General features: G+C 36.4%; 1 protein-coding gene across 1 annotated transcript; it reads left to right on the forward strand.

Moving 5' to 3' along the window:
- Positions 1-1979: 1979 nt before the first annotated feature.
- Positions 1980-26052, forward strand: LOC114352837 (uncharacterized). Its single transcript, XM_028304578.1, has 4 exons — positions 1980-2295; positions 7609-8045; positions 24454-24582; positions 25948-26052. Exons 1-4 carry the CDS (start codon positions 2238-2240, stop codon positions 26050-26052), a joined length of 729 nt encoding a protein of 242 aa, XP_028160379.1. The 5' UTR covers positions 1980-2237.
- Positions 26053-26393: the final 341 nt, after the last annotated feature.

Here is a 26393-nt window from a genome sequence, read left to right on the forward strand (position 1 = left end):
GTCGGTGACTGTTTTGATACCTTAATTTTTCTATCACAAAATTAATCGACCACCAAATTTTTCTATCGCTTATTGAATAAGTTTTAAGCAAACATTAACTTAAGAATTTTTACGCTTTATCGTTATTCAGTTTACTTATACAAGTATGTAACTTTCAGAGATCTAGAAATAAAGTAAATAAGAAATACAAATTTGTTCCGATAAAAAGGGATAAGATTATTGTGAGTAAGAGTTTTAAGACTCTTGGTAGGTATTCAAAAACTGAAATAATGACTGTTCATAGTTCTGAAAAAAAAGCGTACTTAGTATACCTTGTTTTTCTTTTCAGTACAAAAATGAAATCTTATTTTGGTTAGTTTTAATAGTTAAAGCTATCTGGAACCTTGACTAAATACAGCAAGCATCTTATAATTAAGCTCGAATACGTGCACGCGATGTCATCGACCACCGCCAACGTAGTCACAAACGCAGCGAAATTAGAACATAGACAAGCTAGCTAATCGATACGGTGTACATAACGAAGTATGTGATCGAACGATGGCGGCGACTCGACTCCGAACACCTGTGCCACATCACTACAGACTCCTGACAGACAAAGACGCAGATAATAAGGAGCATCCCATTGGCGCATCCGAGGCGAGGCCACGCCCCCTGCCCTCGCCGGCCAATCGCAATCGCCCCGCACAGATCTTGAGCGTTATCTAGTTATCTGCTGTCTCACTTGGCACACTGAGTGCGCTATTTTCAGAGCTCCGTCGAATGCAGCAAACAGTTCACAGGTCAATAAAAACTCTTTTCGCACTGCATTCACGTGAGCGTTCATTCCGTTTTTTTCAAACTTTTTTTCAAATGTAAACACAATGCAATTTCACGTCAGCATATTCACGTAACTGTCGCGTAAACTGTAGACCTATTGTTTACAGGCTTTGTTTTGTTTTAGACCAGTGGCAGTCCAATTGAATCGGAGACGATAAGGACGTTGGTAGCTCTCATTCAATCTCGCTTTGTTTTATTAATCGGTGTGTCGCATCGCTGGCTACCGTTACTTGACACTCCTTGCGGCGGATTCTGAAGCAAAACGCTTCAGGTTGGGATTCCCTGTGAGAGGACCTAGAGGTCTGAATAAATTGGTCGCGTTACAATCACTTATTCTAGGCACTGTCGATAACTAAAGGGCCATTGTTTGTAGGTCGATCCTGCAGTAAAATAATGTAATGATGTTATGGAAATAAAGTTTCTCATTTATGAATCTAAGCTTTATTATATGAATGAGTGACGGTTCTTGTTCCAAGAAGTAGGCCATTATGATTTTCATCGTTGTTTGTATTAGTGAGCTGATAAAGATCTTGTTTTAATTCATCCACGTGCCCTAATATAAACAATATTTCGATGTAGATTCGAGCGCTACATTTTGTATGTGCTACCTACTTTATGTGCCTAGTATATTATTTATAATTTACTTATTGTAATTTTGATTGATCAGTTTGATTTAACGTATTTCTACTAAATATAAAATAAAATAAAATAATATAATTTGAAGTTCAAAAGCAATGACTTGTGTCTCTACTAAACAAGTATACCAAATGTACCTACTAGTTTATTCCTATTTCCTGGTTGTTCAAAGCAAGCATTTCAAAACATCTTTTTTCAATTTGGATACAAAAACTCAACATCTTTTTTCAATTTGTATGCAAAAACTCTTTTGATTCTTTTAAAATCCTCCATGCCTCCTGTACAAAAGAACAAATATTTAACCAGCTCTCAATCCGAAATTCCAATTTTCCGAGGAAAAATTTTTCGCATCGTTGTCCATTGGGAAAGCGCCGCGTATTTTCAGACCGTAACCTTGTATGCGACCCCGAATCGTGTGAGAGAGAGGGGTGTAACAAAGACACAGGCGGGGCGAGGCGCGCGGGGCGGCCCGGGCTAGGGTATGTGAATTCGGGATTCTAGGGATGAGTTGGCTCTCGCTTCCTCCCGTTACTCTGGCACCGTGCGTTGAGCCCGATGCACATCGGCCCGGCACGCGTTGTCACGCTCGATTAGCGCGCGAGTAGTCGGATCACGCACATCACTACTCAATTTCAAATTTCGAACTCATTCGAATTTCAAGACGTTCCGATTGTGGTGTTGTGAAAATTATGTGTTAATTTTTTTATTGTTTTCTGATTTGTGTTACGCGGATTTTTAGAATTAGGTGACTTTTGAATGTTTATGCGTTTCGGAATGAGAAAAAAATGATGAAATATCGACAAATGCTGAACTTTGATGCGAGTCCGAAAATGAAAATTTCTGGTAAGTGCTATACAATGTGTGAAATATCTTGTGATTTTTTACTTTTTACAAACCATGTAGCAAACAACATTTACTAATAAATTCAATTAGAATTAGCAATTAGTGCGCAAGTCTATACTTATTCACAAAATAATATGTAACATTTTTTATTGTTAGTTCTCCAAAAACAATTAAAAAATATTTAAATAAAAGATCGATCTTTAACCAATAACGTATGCGTTTGCGATCTTAGTAATTTATTTAAATGATACCATAAGTGATTTTTAACGTGTGACAAATTTTACGAATCCGATATTTTTTGTAGGACCGTAAAATCAGATAAGGCCATCAATTCGCTCACTCAACCGCAAACATGAGCCGCTAACCGCTAACTTATAAAAAAAACTCAAGTGCTATCTATGGTTTTGATTCTAGTAAGGGTGTGCGAAAAAGGCCATAGACTAAGACTTTTTTATTGCTATCTTTGGCGGGACCCGCTTGCTTAAAAGAGTGTTTATTTAAAATATTTGGAACAACTTAGTGTTATTAAAACTGTTTACAATACTGCGGTGTGAAAAATACGAAGGTTTATACAGGATTTATTGGATTATTACACCTGCAGTTTTTTGTTTTTCGGCGGTGACTTTAGAAGAGATGCAAAAGTTGAGTTTGGATGTAATATTGCTATTTATTGATCTACCGAACCTATTCGGCTTCTTTAAACACTTTAAATATAACGCATAGTTTAGGCATTTAGAATTGTAAGTGCTCTGAAGCGCTTTTGGTAGTTTACAAATTGTTCGAGAATATTTTTTTCAGTATTACACTTATAATCTATGTTAAGCTTTAGTTTAACAATAGATATTTATTATTATCTGTCTGTCATTCCCAAAGTTTTTGTTTTTAATTTATCCGAAGATACATTATCACTTTTGTTGACAAAATTTTGATTACTACAATATTGTTCCTGAATATTTCACTGAATACTGAGTACTGAAAAACGTTAAAAAAAAAGGTTGGTTCCCAAGTCTTTCTTAGCTCAACTTTATGTAACTGCTTATGCAAAAAGTATCCTGCAACTAAAGTTGTAAAGGGATTAACAACATACAACAATTTTTATTTTATACTTTGTTTTCTCTTATCCAAGTTGACGCAATAAGACATAATAAAGGAATCAGATCAGAGAGTTATAACACTTATAACTTCTCTTGAAATATGTGAGGTCCTTTTCAGAGCAGTTCAGTTCAGTTTCAGTTAATACACGACACAATACAGCTTACCCTACTACCACTTCGGGACATATCAGCTACTGCTGAGTTACTCTTTCTATCTTGTAGAATCTATGATTCTTGCCAACACTTCACAAACCTCGTGAATATTGCCTGCCCTACCTACCAGTTCGGGACAATACAGTGCCGAGTTAGTTTTTCTATCTTACATAACTGAAATTCTGCCATATCTCATGCAGGATCTACAGTTCTAATGAAACCCAACCAGTGAAGGGTCAGTATTACCGGGATAAAATATCTTGAAAGTTGAATCCCGTAACGAATCTAAACAAAAGATTACTCAAGGAGTTCGAAATTGCTATCGACTGTTCATTAACATGAAAAGCCGATGGCATTAGGTATATCACGCTTTTCAAGCTGTCTTACGCCCGTATTCACAAACGATGCTTGCGTGACGCAAATCGAACTCACAGCGTTGAATTGGTTCGTGTGTCACCCTGTGCGTCCACGCGCACTATGAGACCTCATGGTAATGTTTGTGAATACGGGCGTTATTAGCTAGCGCCGAGTTAGTCTTTCTATCTTACATAACCTGTGACTCATTGTCGAGGTATAATCACAGACCTCGTGCAAAAATGCCGGGCCATTCGAATGCTTTCTAGCCATAACTTTAGCGTTAGAAAGCCTAGCTTTCCGCGAATTCCTCCCATTGTGTCCTCAAATGAATTCCGTATGTCCGATGCCGCAAATTTGCACGGATACTTAACTTTCTCAAGCTGTTTTAAGTCTTAAGTGCTGGTAATAGGAGACACTTGCCGGGTATTATGCATGGGCCGTGAACCCGGGACAGTAAAGGCAAGTTATTGACAGACTCCGTGGCTAACTCGTGAAATCGACATGCAGTGGGGTCTGGACAGAGACGATGAGACTCAAAATTCTTCAAATAAAAACATTTTTGTCTCAAATATTACCTAAATGGTTAGTGATTTCGCAAAAATCTGTATGGTTAAATTAAATAAGTTTTCCTTTAAAAGATGTTATACGCTTAATATGAACTCTATTTTTAACTCTTGTCCAGGAAAACCTTTGCATTAAATGATAGGTATGGTAAGATTATAATTGCTGAAATTGGGTACCAACATAATTAGTACTGAGTCATGAAGATTTTCATTAGGGAAAAACGATATAGGTGTTAAGGAAAATTCTCCTCGCTATTAAGTTTTAATGACCATTTTCGATTAGCACAACCTTGTCCGAAACAGTCAAACCTCCATCTCCACCCCACGCCATGTTCCCACCTCGTTCTTATTATAAATCTGGCGCATTTCCACGGAAACGGAGTTAACGACGACTCGTCACTCGTCCGCATTGTCCGCGCACGCAGTCGCGGCAAATGGACAACGCACGCTCATTTGAATTTGAAATTCGAACGACAATTTTAGCGCTGTTTGTTAAAAACTGGCCAGTACCTGATAAATAAAAAAACAAAGATTTTATTTGTATTTTAAAAATCATAATCGTTCTACATTTTAATGATATTCGAATTTTGAATAACACTTTTCGTAGTCGACATTTTTTTGTGCAAACTGGCCAGTGCCATCCGTCAAACAAAAAAAAACTATGTAAATAATAAAACACAATCAATCATTCTAATTTATAATATCCAATTATTTAGGTATAGGTAGGTACCTATTGTCTTTTGTGATCGTAGAGAGATGTAAATGAAATTAAGTACATTGAGATTTGTAAAGCATCATTAGCATGAGTGATCAAGGTATTATTTATCTGCATCCAATAATATCCGTGAACATTTGAATCGTACGACAGGTGACCTAGCAACCGAGTTCAAGCAACCTCTCAAATTAAATGGGATTATTCTTCCACCTTCCCGTACATCCTGCGCGTTGTGCATCGGAACTGCTCCTTTGTCATGCTAAGCAGTTATCATTCTCCTTTCACGGCTATCATCGTGGTGATGTTAGTTGGTCGATAGTTTGATATCGATAAAATTGACTAAAATAATAATTAAGAAAAGTTTCCTAAAAATATGAACATGACATGTTGTCACACACGCGATTTAGTAAAAGCTGAGGCAAAGCCTGAATAGCATTGTTATAAAACCAATTAGGTTAAATAGGTAAAATTTATAAAGTTATATGTATTAAACGGACCACTACTTTGCTGGGTTATAATTATTTCATGATGGTTATAAAAAGTTTTTACAATTTTTAATTCCATTCTATTTGCGGTATCTATCTAGGATTAACAAATCCTAGATAAATTCTGAGGCACTAAATATTACCTGCAGCAGGTAATATGAATGCTCATCAAAAATATTAGGTGTATTGATAGACAAAATAGAGCTACATAATCGATTATCATAAATACACGAGTTAATCGAAGCGCATCACTATTTTATAGCGTTTTTTTCCAGCCACGTGTTCGGAAGCCTCGCGGACAAGATATGGGGTTGTTTTAACAACTATATTAGCGGTAATGGGGCGAGTAATATGATTTATAGTGTGTCTCTTACAGCTGTATTTGCTTAGGGACTTTATTGATGGCACGCGTGTTCCTTCGCTGAGCACACATCCTTTTGTTAGTGTATTTGTCGTATAATATCTAATAATTATGGTTACTGTTAGTCATTGTTAGGTTTGTAATCGTGTAGTAAAAAAACTTCGACAGTCACAAAACAGTTATGCTGCATGGATTTCGCTTCTATTCTTATGGTATGAAGGATACAGATAACGAACCTAAAATTATTAAGATTGTTTTAATAAAGAGTTCTAATGTCTCACCTTGTCCAACCATTTGCCGGTCTTCTTTTACTTGGGGTCACCAAAGTTCGTGACACTGGCCACTAACAAAAAAATAAAAAACAAACGTTTAAAAATAGAACATCAGCTGTCTGCGCATGAGCATTCGTCACCGTCGTTAACCTCTATTTGACTACGCCAATGTCTGGCAAAATCACGTCTAGTTGCGTCAAGATAACGGTCAGGCCATAATATGATAGTCTCCAACGCGTCTGGGTTGGAATATGACGTCATTTTAATATACCTATTTACTAAAAACGCGACATGACACGCTCTTTTAACGGTTGATGGACGACTCAACGACTCGAGTGTTTTGTCATTTAGATAAAAACCTTGTTGGCTCCGGAGTGTCTGTTCTTAAGATAGTTAAAAACTTGTCATAAGTGACGAAGTCTAAACTGCTAATTTTAAACATCGGATTAGGTTTGTAAAATATCTCAACTATTTACTAAGGTGCAGTTTACCTATATTCATTTGTAAAACTTGGTATATAACAGTTTTTAAAGAATTTTTCAGACTATTTCACTATCTTCACTGGCAGGTAAATTAAATGATTTTAAATAAAGATACCAATTTAGATCTTATGGCTCTATTATGTAGAGCGTCTTCGTAATTTTTATTTCTTTTGATTGTCGCGGGATTATCATTGAAATGAAATAGTTGTCCCGCAAGCTTGATTTTAATATAGTGATCATTAAAAACAAACCAGACAGACAATATCATCATCTCGATTTGCATTCCACGGGGATGCTCAGACGAGAGACAGGCGGAAGCGCTTTGTGCACGCCGGAAACGGACACAATAATGCCTCCATCTTGCACGTCTTCATTTTTTGAGCTTTTTATTCGCGTTCAAAAAGCGCGGGGAGCGTGTTGCTATGTCATTTGGCACTGGGATTAAGCGATTTGTCAAGAAATATTTTTGGTTGGTTGTGGCTAAAATATCATGTTATCAAATGTTACTGTGTTCTCAATTATTCAGATACATATATCGAACTTTTTGTCTGTATATTTAAAGTTTTCATTTAAATATTTGCCACAAGTACGATTTTACAAGAAGATTTTGTTAGAACGTAATACCCGTATCGATCGTATTGTAAAAAGAATTTTTGCAACACATCTTTGGCTCAATCGCACCACCTTTAACCGTAACTATAACGATAACCGGTGTAGTTTGTATGGAGTTCGGCAGAATTTTGACGTTTGTTAAAGTTAATGTAAAATAGTGCATCCCAATCTTAGAGTTTTTATTTGCAAACATTCTAATATAAACTTTCTTGTCCACAGCAGCAGACAGCCAGGGTTCTGGCAGCCCGCCTCCGAGTCCCACCGACTCTGTGGCATCAGAATCAGCGCCTACCCTCGTCCACATCAAGCAGGAAAACATGCCTCCCGGTACAGACATTAAAGACTATTATGGCTCGATCGACTTCGGCCTGCCCGATACATACATACCACCCACCTACCCTGAATACGGCCCAGGCTTCGGAAGACCACTGGACCTACAGAACCAAAGATATCTCGACCCAGAAAAGAGCCCAAAAGACAAAGAAGATTCCAAAGATGATGATCATACAGAAAATCCAAATCTGAATCTACCTAACGAATTAGTTCTGAAAGGGAACGGTGTGTACGCAAGAGCGACTGTATCGGCAGGTACGAAATACGGGCCCTTCATCGGAAAGTGGGGAACACAGCCGCTGGATCCAAAATACGCTTGGGAGGTAAGTTTTTCAATTTGGTGATGACAAGGCACTCTTTTTAAAGAACACTTATGTCGGGTCAAGTGTAAAAATTAAACGTCAGAAACCGTCTCGTTAATAAATTACGCTCGAAACTGAAACGTATCGGACGGATGCAATAAACTGTCGATTTTATTGATGCCCTTAAGTAGCCGTGTTCGAGTATCCTTTTTTGTGAGGAGTTACACGGTTCGTTAGGTTAGTTGGTACAATATTTTAACCGTGTAATTGTTTTTGACGGACGTTTTTTGGTTGAATGACACTTGGGTTATAATAATTCAAACTTAGGATTGGGTTGAAGAAAGTTTTGTGGTTAATAACTAGGTGACAATGACAATGTAGATTTGAATTTTGATAATTTTGAATGCGTCTTGAGTATCCAATCCATATTATAGTCAATATTTCCAGTGAATGATCATGAATTGGCCATTCCGATGGGTTCGCGAATCTGGTTGCATCAGGGCGTGGTGGCCGCGATTATCTGTCGGAGGAAACGGAAGTCAATTGTTGGGCTCTGCTCCTGGGTTACGCGAATAAAAGTATTGAGTTTCTTGCAATTTTGGGAAACGTGACCTGATGCTGCCAACATTTTTAAAATAGATTTGAGAATTAATCTTATTTTTTTGAAGTATTTAAGTATAGCATAGTCGTTTTATGTTAATGTTATCTCGTCTATTAGAATTTACTTATCTACATAAGATGTGCCAGTGTTTGTCTTAATATACCGTTTTACGTAACATAATGATTTCGTTGATTATACGAACATGAACTAGCTAAGTAGCCAATACGCCGATGGCTCTAACACAGTTCATTTAATTTTATTAACTCAAAACTTTTAATAGAGTCGTGAATAACTATCGTACATTTTATCTAGCGATTAAACGTCCACAATTACACCTAAAAACGCCGGAAGCTCTACAATGGTCCGCAAAGATGCGCAAGCGCCGATCGTATGTCACAGTGATAGTTCACAGTGCGGGTGTTGTGTTACATAAGACCATTGTCACGGTCGGACATTCAGTTCCGGCGTGACAAAGGCGCTGTTTAACTGGCTGTCAATATATTTATTATCAATGTCAAAGTTGCATAATAAGGACAGTGGCCAGTTTGAGTGCAATCCCAAGTGAGCATTGTAAAAAATATTATTATTAGGTATACCACACGTAACATTATCTAAGTAGTATACTACTTAAGTTTTCGTTTTAATCGTAAGATGACTAACCCATTTAAAATTATTACAAGAACATTTTTTTTCCATTTAATTGCGTCATTCTTAGTACAATAAAACTTGACGTCATTTTGAAAATATTTTTTTTTAATTCAAATCCATTTCAATGACATTAGATAGTTTTAAAAGTTTGCAGTTTTTTTTGGTTCTCACTTGGGCCTTATTTTGTAAGTTTCATTGACAAGGTTAATTCTTTAAGTAGTTATAAACATATCTTAAACTAAAAGAGCTTAATATATCAAAGATGTTTTTAATAACACACAGCGCCTTAAACAATTTTGCGGTTTACAATTCACCGCACAGAGAATTGCTTGATCCCTGTACGTGTCTCGGCGTAAAAGTGCCAATCGCCGCACCATTAGCGAGCGCTGACCACGCTTCCGAACCACTGCTGCCTTTGATGCGGTCAATGCAATAATGCTTTGACAGGGACAAAATGGGATGACGCTGTCAAAAGTTAGAGCTGGGGTCATTTGGGGCTAGCTTTAGAACTGTTAAACACTTGCGGTGATAGCTTTTGGAAAAAATGTCTTTGCTACCAAATAAGAAAGAAGCTTTTAGAGAGAACTTTGCATTCCGTTGAAAAATACGATATCATCATATTAAGATTGAGTCCATTAAAGACAAATCTTTCTTTGCATAATCTTTCAATGTTGTCTGGAAAAAACGGATTACTTAAGTTAAATCTGACAACTGTTTGAGAATGAATAAATAGATACAGTTATGATGTAGAAATGTTGTTATCTCGGCTAGGTATCGTAAACGTTGATAATTTATACTTCATACCTAGTTTACAGTGATAAATGTTTTTATTTTTTTCACATAGAAGAAACGTTCGTAGATACAGCTTATTTCACCAGCAAAAAGAATAAAGATTTGAAAGGATTATTTCTTTACAATAAGTTCACATGTCTGAGTAAACTTAAAGGGGTTAGCGCATTGTTGAATCAGTGATGGTAACTTTATCTAACCACCGTTTCCCAAATCTCGATATCTCAATAAAATCTTCCGCAAAAAAACTATCCGGGTAATCAATGCAATACCCGTCCCGTGTCAAAGTGCAATAAAGGTTGCGTACAAATAAACCCTAATTTTGGTTTAGGCGTGACCCCCGTCAACGATTTTTTATTCAAAATTTACACTTTTTTTACCAAAAAAGACGATAGGTAACGGTAAAACTGACAAAGAGGGATGTCACCGAATTCAAACTTTAAAATGAAAACTTGATTGGCGGGTTTTTTTACAATTAAAAAGACCCGGAATCTCTTGAAACGCATCTTGTGTGCAATTCGCTGGATAATAAAACTTTTAATTCAATTACCACTTTGCAGATGTGCAAATGTTTTCTCACAAGTCTTAAAGAATCCCAATATTTCTCATGTATAATTAACCCTTAAAGAGACCACACAGATAGTTATTCAAATTAATCAAAATACAATTGTAATATTAGCTAAAAAGTTTTGAGATTGGAAGAATCATCACTAAAATGAATATCATAATGAGATAAACCGGTTCAGAATAAAGAGATCATCGCAGCAAACGTCAATCAACTTATGAATCTATAATTTAATTTAATTTCATGGGATATTATTGGCACAATTGACATGGAATTGGCAACATCAGCTAATTATTATTTCAAATTTCGATTGGAAAGCTTTTATGAATTAAAAATGTGGAACTAGTTAGTCCCATTTGCATTGGATGCAACAACGCGTATTGGTTATGAATAATTTAGTGGACTTCTATTGATTTTGCTGAGCGAAGCGTCGGTGCTCGAGTAATAAGTCAATATTATTCGGTATTTAAATTGATACTGATAATTTTTGGCATCAATCCAATGATATTGAGAAACGCAGATTTTTAATGTCGAACATAAAGCTTGAGTTAACACAATAGAAACTAGTAACTGCATTCATAAGCGCTAATTTCGAGTTTTTCGCACCACTCAGCGTCGAATCCGTTGCATTACTGTCAAAATATCTGTCATTTTTGTGACATCTTTTCACTGGACGCCCCTGTCAAAGGATTAGCGATACGCAGCCCCATTACATCTTCATTACGGTAGGCGGCTGACATACCCCGATACATTGTAACAATAAAATATGTTATTGTTATTATATTTGTCACGGGATTCAGTTTATTCGATACGCGCATGATCTCGTCTTACAATGAACAGATGCGCACTACATTTGTTGACGTTCATCTATCAATGAATACGATAATAAGTATCACATTATTATCTTTATGAATGGGTATTTTAAATTAAGCTCAGCACTATTCGTATTATCTGTCGTCTCTTGTTTTATGAAATCGCAAAATAAAACAAAACAATGCGTGTCACTGATTAAAAGCTCTAATACCTATAGCTGCTGTATCGCCAAATGTTGATGGTATTCTTACCGTATTAAATTTTTGTATGTTACTTATAAGTTTTAAAAACTCTCATTAATAATTCCCTGTATCTATATGATAATAAAAATATCAAAGTGACAACTGCGCAAGTAGCTATGTATGAATTGTATCAGATTGCTTATAATAACAATTTGATGGCATCTGTCTGACAGATATCAATACTCGTATAACACCTGGAGGGATCGATTTAATAGAATATCGATTTATTAGCTTCCAAAGAGTTTGTGGTTAACAAATCATAAGTGTTTGCCGTTTGTTTGTTTCGATTAGTAACTTAATTGCTACGTATAAGTATTTGAAGTCTATTGCCTTGTTTAGCCAGATAAAAGAGTTCGAAAATGCACTGTATCATGTGCAGTAGACTGTACATACTGTAATCTTTACTTCACATAAAACAAAGTCGCTCCCGCTGTTTGTTCGATTATAGATATTTTATAATGGATTAATATAATGCAGTTTTCGACAAAAATAGTGTTATTTAAGAGTAAGGTTTAGCAAAGCTGGGGCAGTTAACTATAATTAAAACTTAATTACTTAACAAAACCTCCCAATTAACGTAACAAATTACCAAAAATTAATTTCCATTCAGCAGCGGTATCAAAATTGGTGCCTTCGAGAAAAAACCCGTCATAAATATTGACACCAAAGGGCTCGCACCCTAACTAAACATTCTTATTATTAACGCAGACACTTATCGGGTGATCTTACACCGATGCACAATGGGGGCTAATCCCCGAGTGATAGGAACTTATCTTCGGATATCGTTATTGTCGCTCTCCCTTGTATTCCCGTTACGATTATTTGAAAACCTTTGAGAAAACCTTCAAATGTTTGGGAGCAATGAGCATTTTTGTAGTATAGAAAATAAGTAAGTACAAGTAGCTCAGGTGAAATCGAAATTAACTAAGTACAGTCGTCCAATCAATATAATTTAGGTCTCTGTGTTTAGCTTGATTTGCCATATTTTAAGTTAGAACACATTCGAGACATCTACTTGTACTTCTACAATATTTCTTACATTATTTTAATGTTACTTATCCATTTTGCAATACAAGCACGTTGTTGCGTTAATCCTAATTTCATTGATATTTCAAGAACACATAACTCAACTGAAACAATTCTTAATAAAAGTATAGTTTCCACTTGTACTTGTTCGGGCCATTCGTAGTTTACTCACGAATCGTCTTTGCGGCTTCTTATTTACACCAATATTTTTCCCAACGAATTCTTGTTCGCAAAACAGCGCGGGCGTGCACAGTGGGGCAATATTTCATCTGAGCTGGCCAGCACAATAATAGCCCGTGGAGTTGAAGCCACGGCACGTTCGCACCACAATGTTACCGGCCGCCAGCGTACCTTGAGCCCCCTTACTTACGCTCAAATCTGCAATTGTAGGTGCACAGTGCGCTGTATAGGTCCAGAATTAATTGGTCGGTTATTCAGCATCGCCAGCATCCGTGTAGACAAAATATCGAAATACGCTGAAAGCAACGTGATATAGCGCCGGTGTTGGGTTAGGTTAAGCGTTGTTTACTGTGGAAGCTCGGCAGAGGCGATTGTTGATGCCTCCGATGCCAAGTTCCAACTTTGACGTTGGCTATTTTAACCCTGTTATTGTTCAACGTACGATTCAGATTTCGGATTGCAATGTAGAATACTTCGATGCAATGTGTATCAGATTGTACTGTACTCGTTCGTAGTTACTGTTCTTGATCATTTCTTGAATTTTAATTTTTTTTTGTTTGCTTTGTGAGAAGTGCAGTTTATAAATAACACAGTAAGAATCGGACTAGTAATTTCAAAGTAGAGTCACCAAATAACATGTAAGTATAACTTAATTTGTTGTTGTTTATAATCTCTAGGCTTACAACTCTGTTCAAATTGAAACTGGAAAAAGACATTTCCTGAAGTTATAAGAACCAGCCGGCACACTCAAACGATTCCAGATAGGTGATAAAACCCTGCTTTTTATTCAAAACGAATGACACCGCACATCTTTCCCAGCGACTACAGCAAAAACCGCTTCAAACAGCAGCAATGACACGAAAAAAACTGTAACAGAAATAACCAAATAATTCGGTATTTCGACAATTGTCACGGTGCCTTTGTCACGGTAGTTTTTTGCGTGTAATCTTGTAGTTAATCCGTTTTAATGCGCCCAGATGTGTGCGCGCATCGCCGCGGACGATTTGCGCCTGGCATAGGATGGTAACGTGTTACTCGTATTTTAATACCTGCAAGAATACTATGGTATGTATCTATTTAATTATGGTTACTGGGAAAGTTAGAGATTAGTAACCAGTACCACAGGAAAAGTTCTAGTAGAGGGACAAGGCAACTAAGATAGAGGTATTTTTTGCAAAAAAAAAGTGTGAAAATAAATAATGAAATGAAACAGTGTAGTTCGTTGACAATTTGTTTAATAATGTCTAATTTTGAGACTTAACCTATGCGCAGACCACCGATTTTTAGTTTGCCGATAATTGAGCCCGTTTCTTATTTGTATGAAGAATCGGCCGATATCAAATCGGTGTAATGTGCGCACTTTCATACATGTTCATACTGATTAACAGCCCGATCCAACTATCGGTCAACTAATAGTCGGTGGTCTGCGTCTTGGCTTTGTATTTCATTTAAAATAGTAAGACACGGGTCTTTCATGTATTTTTTATTCATGTATGTTTAGTATTTCATGCCAGACGTACATAAAATGCTTGTGGTAGAGTCACTGCTCTCCCTTGTCATGGAATATTGTGTACCTTACAAAACATTCCCAATTAATTACAATATTAAAAAAAATATTTTGTTAATTATCGCCAAAACTACGCCAAATTTGCCGTAAAATATGAATACGTTATATCCTAATACAAACGCGCAAACCTTTGTTATAACAGCAAAACAACACAAAAATGTCCACAATTGGTAGCGGTGTCATTGTTCACCGATCACTGAACAAATGATAGGAACTCTTTGTGCCGATCAGTGGGGTGCCGTTGATACACAATCAATGGGACATCGCATTCATAACACCCACTGATTGTGGACGCGCTAACATTTCATTTAATACCCACAACTGGATCAGTATTACTGTCATAAAAATAGAGTTCAAATTCGAGATAAAATTCCATGCGAAATGCATAAAGCTTTTTTCTTTTTTTTTGCGCAATGATATCGTCCGTGTATATTTTGTCGCGTCAGGAATTAGTGTGTTTTGTCTCGTTTTAATGGCCAGTACGTGACCGACGCAGGAGTTCCTAATTTCTCAATAATTTGTTCGGGGTACGGTGACAATGATGAACAGTGAACTCCTTTTGAGTTCGCAGGTAATTTATGGCGGCGGAGAAATTGACACCGAATGAAAAGGATTTTGCCGATTCGTTAATAAATGGCTTTAGAGGATTGACGACAAAATGACTCAGATCTGGCGGAAACTTCAAATAACTCACATGTATTAATTTTCGAAAGGTTTAATATAGGTTCTGAGATAAAAAAAGGTTTACCTTAGATGGATGTTTCATATCATATTACAACAGAAGCCTGAAATGGCTCTACAAACCAAAGTTAATTTCCAAATCTAAATATATAAAAGGAGAAACTGACTGACTGACTGACAGATCAACGCACAGCCTAAACGGCTAAACGTAGGCACTTGAAATTTGGAAGGGACGTAGCTTAGGTACCGTAGAGGTGCACTAAGAAAGGAATTCCCGAAATTCACACGGGAACGGGAATAAGCGGGAAAAACGGGATTCACGCGTACGAAGTCGCGGGCGGCCGCTAGTATCTCTTAAATTCGATAAACTTTTCAGAGTTACCTGTACTAGTATGTTTCTTCGATTGACATCATCTCAGTGAATTAGTATTATCGCAAAGCTGTTTTCCTTCACTGGTTTTAATACCGCAAATCGCACCACAGAATTTGGGTCAAATGTGTCATTTCCCATTTACTAAACTGACATTATCAAAATCATGTGCACATTTTCCTCAAAAACTTTCCCAACGATCGCACCGTATCTTATCCTCAGACCTAAATCACTTCTGAACAAAAAAGCTTAGCTACACCAGCGGACACCCACGGAAGTCATGTTTCCCCGATAACGGCAGACAAGTCGAGGAAACTGCTGAAATGTGAGGAAGATGTATGGAAAAAACCCGAAAAAGGGTTAAGTTTTCGCCTTTTTTCGGAGACGCCTGAAATTTTTCGGCGAACGGAAACTGTGGGTTAAGCGATTTGGTAGGGTAATTAGATATGTCGGGTGTATCTTTGGAGGGATCTGGACTTGGTTGTTTAATGAATAGAATATTAGAATATTAGAATATTTATACGTATTTCCTGGATGGTAATTTATTTAGTAACAATCTGCTTAAATAGACACTCAACTGTACAATCAAAACTAGTTATTTACCTTTAACCAAAAACAATATTCCTACCGTAACAGTTAATACATATAATACGAGTAATATTATTGTAGATTATTATAGTTGTGTAATAATCCTTGTACAAAATTCAGAATTTTCCTCATACTGAAAGATAGCTTATAATAATAATTAATTAATTTTTACAAAGATTTAAAGCTCTCTGTGCCTTACCTAAATAAATCTCACTTCGCACTGTTTCTTACCGCTAGACCGAGGAAAAGTACTGTAAAAATATCTACCCAGATTCTTTACATAAAGTACGTACGAAGGGTCCAAATTGGCGCACGGTGGTAAATAACTGCGCACACAAATTGTTATCTTGTGAAACGAGTCGTGTGATTCGCGCACCGACGCGTGATCAGCGCAAGCCGGGCTCTTCAGACTTTAGGCACGTGAAAAGTCCATGTCGATAGTTTTTATTTGGGAAATGCAGCCTTTTTTGGGTAGATATTTTCTTGTTTTTATTTATTTAGGAATAGGACACATCACAATATCAATTAAAGTTACAAGTTTTGAAACGTAGGTTGATTTATGTCTACCCAACATACACATACAATGTACGAACATAAAATTGTGTAGGCCAATTATGTCTATCCAACGTTTAACATTAAAAAACTCGATTGATTAAATTCATGACCCTACAGATAACATGCTACAAATTACTCAAGGGCATTTATGGTAAACAGTTTTTTTAGTAGTGAGATAATATTATTATGGCAATTCAGGACAAATCGATGCTGTAAACAACACTAAGGAAAAGAGATAATCGCATTTCGATTTTAGGTTTAATTGAATTGATTTTACCTTAATATTTGGAATGAAGGAAATTAAAGGTATTGATATATTTAAGCTCATGGTCATCATGACAAATTATAATTATTTATCAATCATGATGATACTGCACTTATTTCGAGCATAAATATGTCTGATGTTGTTAGTTGTTTTGAAAACTTATTATCTTGTCAGAACGTACTTGCTGCATAAAGATAATAAAATATATTTATGTTTATATTGTCTGTTGTGACCGCAAATTACAATTTTATTTGATTCAACTGCCTCTTATCGTTAATTATAAGTACATTCGACATCAGACTTTTTGTTGCTAAATCAAATCTCCATCCGTTCCATCAAATAAATAAGGTTTACTTTACGATACTTCAATTATTTTATCGATATGAATATTTTGCAGAAAACCTTCATCGACAATTGTGTCATGCACATCCCTAAAATTTATGAAATGTAATTTTCTGACGCGAACGACTCACGAACATTTGTAGCTTTTCCCGAGTATTCTGGGGAATTGCGATCCGGTGGGGAATGTTAGATCTGCCCGGCTCCCGGTTAAATTGCGCCCTGGTTTTTTATAATGCGCGACTGACTTTACGGCGCTCCTGCATGAGATGGTAGGTTTTCAGCTTTTGCAAAGTGTTATGTAAAGCTATGATTAAGGAAAATTCGCGAATTTTTCAGACTCTGACTTTAGTTCGTCAGGAAATCGACCCACAGTGATGGAAATTGCATTCTTAACTCGACCGAACCTTCAGCAAAATCATTAGCGGATACAACTATAGAGACGATATCAAATAATGATTCGATCGTTCATAGCATAACAATCTGAAATGTATTTTTCCTTATTAACTTAATTAGTAATTCGATTCTAGTACATTTTAAAGTATGTAAAGTATTGTAAAGTCTCCTTCCATTCAAAAGTTTGACATTAATTTGCCAAATTTTGACATAGAGTTGTGTAATGTCTAGTTGATTCCAACGTCAAATTAGTGATCGTCAATTAAGTGGCTTCTTGCCGGCCCTACACATTTCACGCCAGGGTTGGCACCCCGGTAGCAAGTGTCCACAATGCATCCTTGACCGGCGTTCATCGATGACTGATGGCTTACATGTGCCGCCGGCACTCGCAAACTCATCTGAGCTGGCTGAGCTAGGGGTGACTAGAGATGTGCCGCTGAGAAAGTTCTCGTTCCCGGCAATATTCCCAGTGAGAATATTCTCGAGAACCGAGAACGCTCCCGGGAATATTCTCAGTGTTCTCGACAGAATACATTTAGTTTTAATTTTAATTTTGTTGTTTATATGTGATATTATTTGTAATGTTTCGATGTTTTATTAACTGGGCGTTAAGACTAGTCCTTATAAACAAGGCTTAAAACGTGTGAGTGAGATATTGCTGTCTTGCTCACTCTTTTCGTGGCGAACGCGTGCCGCGGCTTTAGGACTCGGCTACGGTATTTGAACATCAGTGTGCCTCTGAGTTTTAAGGCCCTTGCCACCCTGGCGGATTGCAAGCGGATTCAAAGTGGATTTAAAGCGGAGTGGCGCGACGGAGAAACTGCGTGAAAATATCGTGAAGCTTCCCGAAGGCTGCCCAGCCGAGCTGGATTCGATGATTCACCTGTTTTTCGAAGTTGGACCCACCTAACTGAACTGTTTGCCCCAAGTATACATTATATTCAACAACTTCGAGTGTAGAGTCTCCAACTTTTAGAGGAGTGGGTGCAACACGGTATTTAGACATGATTTTTAAATCTTGTCCATGTTCATTTTGAGAGACTCTATTGAGACCATCGAGCATTGTGCCTAGATCTTCCACGATCTCAGCCATGACTACGATATCGTCTGCTGTCTGGGTTATATACTCGCCGTTGATATTTATGCTGAATCCGCTCCAGCCCAGAAGCTTGAAAACATCTTCCAGGGCGGTGGTGATGACGTCTCCCTGTCTCACTTCTCCAACCTCACCAAACGGACTGTCACTGTGGCGTGTTTATACAAGCCTTTCAACACTTTAATGTATCAATAGTCAATTTGGCACAGTTGAAGAGACTGAAGCACTGCCCATGTCTCAATCGAATCGAAGTCTTTCTCATAGTTCACAAACGCAAAGTGGCTGATTATACTCCTTGATCTTCCGTATAATCTGCCGTAGCGTATATTATTATGGTATATGGTACTAAAGCCTTTTCGAAAACCGGCTTGTTCGGGGGGCTGAAAGTCGTCGAGCCTGCTAGCGTGACAATTCGTAATGACTATCGAAAACAGCTTGTAGACATGACTCCGAAGCGAAATGGGTCTATAATTCTTCAACAAGGTTTTGTCACCATTTTTGAAGAGGAGTATCACCATTCTTTTTTCCCATGCCGTATGCGTTATTCCCTCGAGAATGACGGAATCAAATAGTTTCTGAAAAGCCTTTAGTACCGGCGTTTCGCCTGCTTTCAGAAGCTCAAACGTGATTACGGTGCCTTGCTGTTTTTCAGCAGTTTGAGAACCATTCTAATCTCGTACAGACTAATTTACGGGATATATTCGTTAAGTGTCGGATCAATCTAGCTAGCACGTATTTTCTATAAAAATGTGCCAAATGATCCGTCAGACAGACTATAACTTATCCAGAAGTGGCGAAACAGGCCTTTACTAAGCGATTGTGAAATATGCCCTTAATGTCAAATAAGAATAGATTAAAAAAACTAAAAACACGCTTTTAATTACTAACAGCACTAAAAAGCCAAAAATCATCAGGACCTTGGACATAATCTAGCATTAAAGTGCTCGAAAAGACAAATCCAACGAACCCAAACTCGATGAGTTTCCGCCGTTTCGTTTAGGAGTTTCTATGGCTACCTCCTGACTCCATCATTAGGATCCTGGACATTATCTAGCACTTAAAGATCTCGAAAAGACATCCAATGAACCCAAAATCGATGTGTTTCCGCCGTTTCGTTTCGGAGTTTTTTTGGCCACCTTCCAGTCCCATCATCAGACCAGCTGGTACCACAATATTGTATTATCATTTTTAATCTACATATAATTGCCAAGTTTCATGATGTTACAAGACTTAGAAGTGCGTGTAATTCAGATCCTAAGATTCCATTACATAGTTAGTTACATACACGACGACCTAATAAGAGCGTGTTAAAAACGAAAAAAATTACAGTTACATTATTTAATTACGTGTAAAAAGAAATTTCTGTCATCTTACATATCATTAAAACGACATTTCACGACGAAAAAAATAAAATATAATAAAGGTGCAGTTGCCGAGAATATTGCCGAGAAAGTTCCCGAGAATATTCTCGGGAACACTGAGAATATAGCCTTCCACTGCAAATAGAGTGTATTGTTTAATATACTTCATTTAATACTATTTTACTTAAGAAAGTTTGTTTATTTCCATTTTATAAACATGATTCTCAACCTTTCTCACTTAGGAGAACGCTCCCGGGAACGCTCCCGAGAATATTCTCAGCTGAGAGAGCGTTCTCGGGAACGGCACATCAATAGGGGTGACTATGGAAATAGTTTCAATGTTATTAATACTTAACACTAAGCTTTAAGACTAGGATTTAAGACAACGACAGACTTTTATGGTTTCAGTCAACTAAACTATCTGAATTGATACATTTTAACGTTATGTGCACATTTTAAATTCTATTCGATTGATATTTTACTAAGATAGGAAAGTCCTTGTTTTGAGCAAAACCTTGAAGTAAAATGATATAAAGTTTTATAAGTAGGTCCGAGTAACTTCTTCATCTTAAAAGCAGTCAGTAAGTCTTACTACTTGTAAAAAATCCTTAAATAAGTAAATAAAATATAAGACAAACTAATAAACTCAAAACGTTTATATCTATATAATCACATTGCATCAAAATAGGGATCGTATAAGTGACACCCCTAACTTAAGACGAGGGTTGCCTACAAGATAATTATCTTTTTACTCGTACCCGCCTCGGTGTTAATATCATGACAAACGCAGCGGAAGGCTTGGCTGTGACGGGGCGATTCAACATTAAATTTGATTAATACCTTACTTGTTACTCCAATTTTATTGTGCAACAGATGCTTTTTATTTTTCCCTAATTCTCACAAGATGATAAAGTGGGGATCGGGATTTAATTTTCCGAAAGATTAGGCACCTTGTTTCTTTGAAGATGATGCATGGTTATCAGGCTTTAGGAAAGTATTTGTTTAACAAAGTGACTACACGTTTTCACCCCCACTTTCATACAATACCGTTTAATTTAATTTAATAACATTACAATGTCGATACTTATTGAATAATTACATTTTATCAGAAGAGTACCTACTTTGCTTAATTAATTTTAATAACAAGTTTAATAAATTATCAGGTAGTCATACTCGTATCAGAATGTCACATGTTGATCGCTAGTATACATATTTCCAATACATTTTTTTTAATATAGCATAAGAGTGACGTCAGATATTCACATTTTAAAAACTGTAGGACAACCACCAGTAGGTAGGTGGTGTGATAACAACGATTGATTAACTAACTTCTTTTTACGAGCTATCAAAAAGACAAAACAAGTGTGGTTTAAATTATCTTATCACTTTACTTCCTGATCTGATGGTTTAATCAATGTTATCTGTTTTAATCCGTTTATATCTAGTCTAACCAATTGTACTCGTATGTACAGACAACGACACTATGGGAATCCGAAATAGTTGTGATAAGTTCGAATTTGCAACTAAAATGTTTCCTAGTCGGATTTGCTGGCGACTCTACACTATTTGCTTTTAAATTAGTACGATAAATGCATCGAATAGTCAGCGTCAAATAGTTCGTGACACCCAGTGGCCAAAAATTTGACAACACAACCATATTTCAATAGGCTAGTTTCCTAAAAAAATTTTTTTAGTCCGTCATGTTTAATATCAAAAAATATTGGACACATATATTTTTATTTGTCAATCTAACAAATAATTACATAGTTATGGTGCGTTGAAGTTCCGCACGACGTCACAACGTGCGGCACTTTTATGCACGCATTGACGTAACGGGCCTCTTCTTATGAACTTTGGCGCGCTTTATCTCTTTAAATTTTCATTAGTTTGAAAAAGTGAAAAATACGTGTAGAGTATTTTTTGATAAGTTAACTGACGGACTAATTAAAACTCTTGCTTTTTGACCCAGGAAACATCCCTATTGCAACAAAGACGTTTTGCGAACTTTTTGGCTACTTTACGCTGACTGTAATCGTACTAAATTATAAATGCGAAAGTTTGTATGTCTGGATGTTTGTTACTCTTTCACGCAAAAACTACTGAACGAATTTTGATGAAACTTTACAGTATTATTGTTTATAACTCAAAATAACATATAGGCTATAATTTATGACGATCTGTGACAAACTAAATTTATGCGGGTGAAGCCGCGGGCATAAGCTAGTAACTTATAAACAGAAGCGTAATATAGGTGGTACATACCTATTTTCCGGTATAATAGCATACCATCAATGCTCATTAATTCACGTTCCTCAACCGGTATTTTTAAATCGTTATGATAGGCAATCGATACGACACACCTACCTATATTTACCAGGCAGTAGATCAAGTAAAAGGGCCCTAATTTAACGTTAACCAAACACAAACCCCTCCATCAGGAAGGCACACATCTTCACGAAAAAGCCATTATGCGCGTTATGGCTCAATCGAGGGTAGGTGGAGTGTCTATCAAAATAAGCGCTCTATAGTTTTTGAGTGGTTTAGAACGAGTGGAAGAGTGGTTAAATTGTTTAGGGTAAAGCGATTCTTTGTGGATAAGTTTCAACTGTCTAGCTATATTTTAAAGTAAATCGTTAAGAATTAAGATGAAGGTGTTAGTGAATCGCAGAAGTTTAATGTGGTTGCTTTTTAAGTAGGTAACATAGCAAGCATAGAGTCACAATCTCACAATGCACTGCAGCACTAATAAAACTATGTGAAGCCTGTAGGTAGAGGCAAGTAATATTTAAAAAATGGCTTTCTTTTGGTAACTTGGAAACAGCTTTTTGGTGGCCATTAAGATTTTGTCCATAAGCTAACTTCCATAATACTTAACTTTTCAAAACTTCTTTTCGTTCCCTAAAAGTTGTAAAACTAAAATTAAGTTACATAAATAATCCCCCCACGATAAAAACGCGATGAATAACTCGGACGCCTGCAATGAAAATTAAATCATCACGAGGGTTTCATAACGAATGGGTACAGTCGGTCACAAAAAGATAACACAAAACTTTATTTCACTAACGCAAGTTGCGCAAAGCATCGCATAGAGTCATAACATAACGAAGACATGATGAATTTAAGGAAATACAATAAAATAATGTATTAGAAAGTTTTAATAATATTTAAAAAAAACAAGTCGAAGGAGTTACCTCTATTTTGGATATTGAATATTATCTATCTTTGTCAACCACCTGTAAAGCTACCGTGTCTTATTTGTTAATTAATACACAGGTTTTATTTTATCGATGCAATGACTGGTTTGCTTTCCAAGTTTCCATAACTTAAAAAATAGCCATGTTCGATATTTATTCAGTTCTGCGTACAAAATCTACAGAACAAGATTAAAAAAAATAGTGTCGTATGACTGTTTAAAAAATAAAGATCTATAAAAACTTCTCTCGATCGAATGAAATACGAAATTCAATTAATTAATAAAACGCTACAATTATATTTGGTTCTGACTGTACAAGGGTGCGGGTGCATCTTGACAAGGACTAATAGCGCCATCTATCGCGACTCGCGGTGTCCACCGTAACGCGCGATGCCGACATCTGCCGCTAGGTGGCAGTGTGCGGACATCGTTAAACTGATGGATTGAGTCAAATGGACGCTTCATTTTGGACTGGGGTTATTAATTAGTTTGAAATTGTAGAGTAAATGTAGGTTGTTTAAATAGGTATAATTATTTATGTTATAAAAGTTTTACTATCATATTTATTTTACGGTAGATTTATGTTATTTCCCTTTTTTACACAAGTGTTAAGCCAAGGCTAATCAATAATTCTGAAACATCTTTAATATTCAGTATGTTAGGTAATTTAGTATTTCCATAGTTTGTTTACTGTCGAGGTTTCAGCGGAGGCTTTAAAGCTCTATGCGTAAGTTCATTGTGTAGAGGCTAGATGGCGCTTAGTCACAGAACTGACTCTACCAACTTTATAGAGTAGGCGTATTGTGATTTCTACAAAATAAAGCATTTTAACTCGTCAAAGAAAGACTGCAATAATATAGTGCTTTTATTAATTAATAAGGGGGAGTCAAAACTATAAGTATTTTTTACAGTAACAACACATAACTGGACAGCAAAAAATTATATCATTGTTGTCCTCGACACGTTTTCACCTTTCTTAAAACCTTTTACTACAGAACTTCTTTTTGAACTAGATTTATTCGACATTAAAATTACACTTAAAATAGGAGGATGTTTTTATCCGACTTAAAAATAACAAGATGTTTCCAATTAGATCGCATGTGTTTTAAAAGTTAAGTTAAGTACCTACTTATTAACCTGCTCCTAATTCCCAGGTCCTCGGCAAGAACGGGATCCGGGGCTGGCTGGACGGCACCGCCGAGAAGACCAACTGGCTGAAGCTGGTCCGCTCCACCAACTACCCTCATGACGTTAACGTGCAGCACCAGTTGCATGCTGGACAAGTATGGCCGACTTTAAGATAGATAATTAAAAGCTTTACGACACGTACCTACATAATAATTACACTCTAAAAAGCTAAATAATAATGTCCAGAAAACACATTACGTACTTACCTAAATGGTCTCAAAAAATCTGTAAAAATATCAAAAGACAATAAATCCTTTACGTATTTTTTTTTAATAATGAACCTGAAAACGTTCTATATCATTTAATATGACTCCATATAACTATATTTTTTCCAACATGGATTAATTTAATCGAAAGTACACACGCCTACACTGTTAACTATCCATTTCCGTTTTTGCTCTCGCTCTAATCAAATGGCGATTTTTTGCGATAGAACGAGATGACATGACTTTCAATGGGCAGTTAACACTGTTGGCTATCGCCATCTATTACCTACCTCTAGTACCTACGTAAGACATTTTTGTTTAAAAATTGCAATCATTACGGATTATTCCTCTAAAATCAATAGGGCCGTTAGTATCAACAAATTAATATTCAATAACGGTCATTTTTTGTAAGTTTTGCGCATAACATTCCACCCAATATCAAAACCGCTTCTTTTCTCAGCTTCTTTCTCCAAACTTCACATCAACAACAATGGCCAAACACCATTGTCTACTTACTTTTAATTGGTTTCCCCATCACAAAATGCACAAATAACGTTCAAGTCATTGTTGCAACCCTCATTACATATGACGTACCCCAATAAAATTTGAATGTGGAACGTTGGTACTTCCGGTGGCAGAAAATCGGTGCTCCGTTGAACAACTGGCCCACTTCCGGTCAGGAGGGGAGAACAGATGCAGTGATTAGATTCACTCACCTCTGCCCTTGTTGAGGTTGAAATCTATGACTTTCAACTTTGAACTTTTTAATAAAACGCGTAATTAAATAGCGGAAATAATAATGATAAAAATATTTTTATAAGATGCTTGTTTTCTTACGTGGTTTCTAATAACGTATTTTTGTAATATTTTTCCTCAAATATTTAAGCTGTTAATTCGGTGACTAGATATCTATGTCTATATGACGCATTGTTTTGAAAAGATTAAATACATAAAATTATCTCTACCTGTTTTTAAAACTACTAGGCGTGCCCAAAATAGAAACTGTCGTTAGATAAACAAACATTCTATACATTTAGGCTGGGTTGCACCATCTTACTATAACTTTGACAAACGTCAAAAATTTGTCAAACTCCTTACAAAAAACACCAGTTATCGTCATAGTTACGGTCAAAGTTAGGTGGTGCAACTCAGCCTTAATGTTGCTAATATTGGAATAGAATAGATAACGTAGTGATAGATTGACAAGATTATTTATTAACTCAGTTATTTATTGTGGATTATTGTTATTTCTAGGTGTGGTACAAAGTAGTTCGCGAGGTCCAGTCGGGCCAAGAACTCCTGCTGGGTCCTAGGACACCACTGCCGCTGCAAGATGTCCTGCCTACAGCAACAGGTTAGTTTTTTTCTTGGATGGTTATTATAGTTTAACAAAACCACCTTGCTAAGTCAACGAATATTGAAACGTACGATGCTAGCGAGTACCTATCCTTAACGCAACTGAATTAAAACAATGATTGCGTTACCATGTTCGTAGTTTGAGTTGTATTCTAAATAAATATGAATAGGTATATATTATGTTTAGCGTTACGTATATTACTACGGAATTCAAAAGATTACTTACATTTCCTGTGCGTCTGTCACTGGTATTTTTCAGAAAATACTCAATGATAAGACTTCAAATTGGCATTAATATGTACTTTCCCGACCTATGCGTCTATTATATAGACCTTCAATTCCTA

Source organism: Ostrinia furnacalis, unplaced genomic scaffold (genome assembly GCF_004193835.3).
Source record: "Ostrinia furnacalis isolate ACB-3 unplaced genomic scaffold, ASM419383v2 OfSCF1456, whole genome shotgun sequence".
Lineage (NCBI taxonomy): Eukaryota > Metazoa > Arthropoda > Insecta > Lepidoptera > Crambidae > Ostrinia > Ostrinia furnacalis.

Coding starts and splice junctions, on each gene's coding strand:
- LOC114352837 (XM_028304578.1), top strand. CDS start 2,238: ATGATGAAATATCGACAAATGCTGAACTTTGATGCGAGTCCGAAAATG. Junction 8,046..24,453: donor ATCCAAAATACGCTTGGGAG/GTAAGTTTTTCA, acceptor CCTAATTCCCAG/GTCCTCGGCAAGAACGGGAT. Junction 24,583..25,947: donor ACCAGTTGCATGCTGGACAA/GTATGGCCGACT, acceptor TGTTATTTCTAG/GTGTGGTACAAAGTAGTTCG.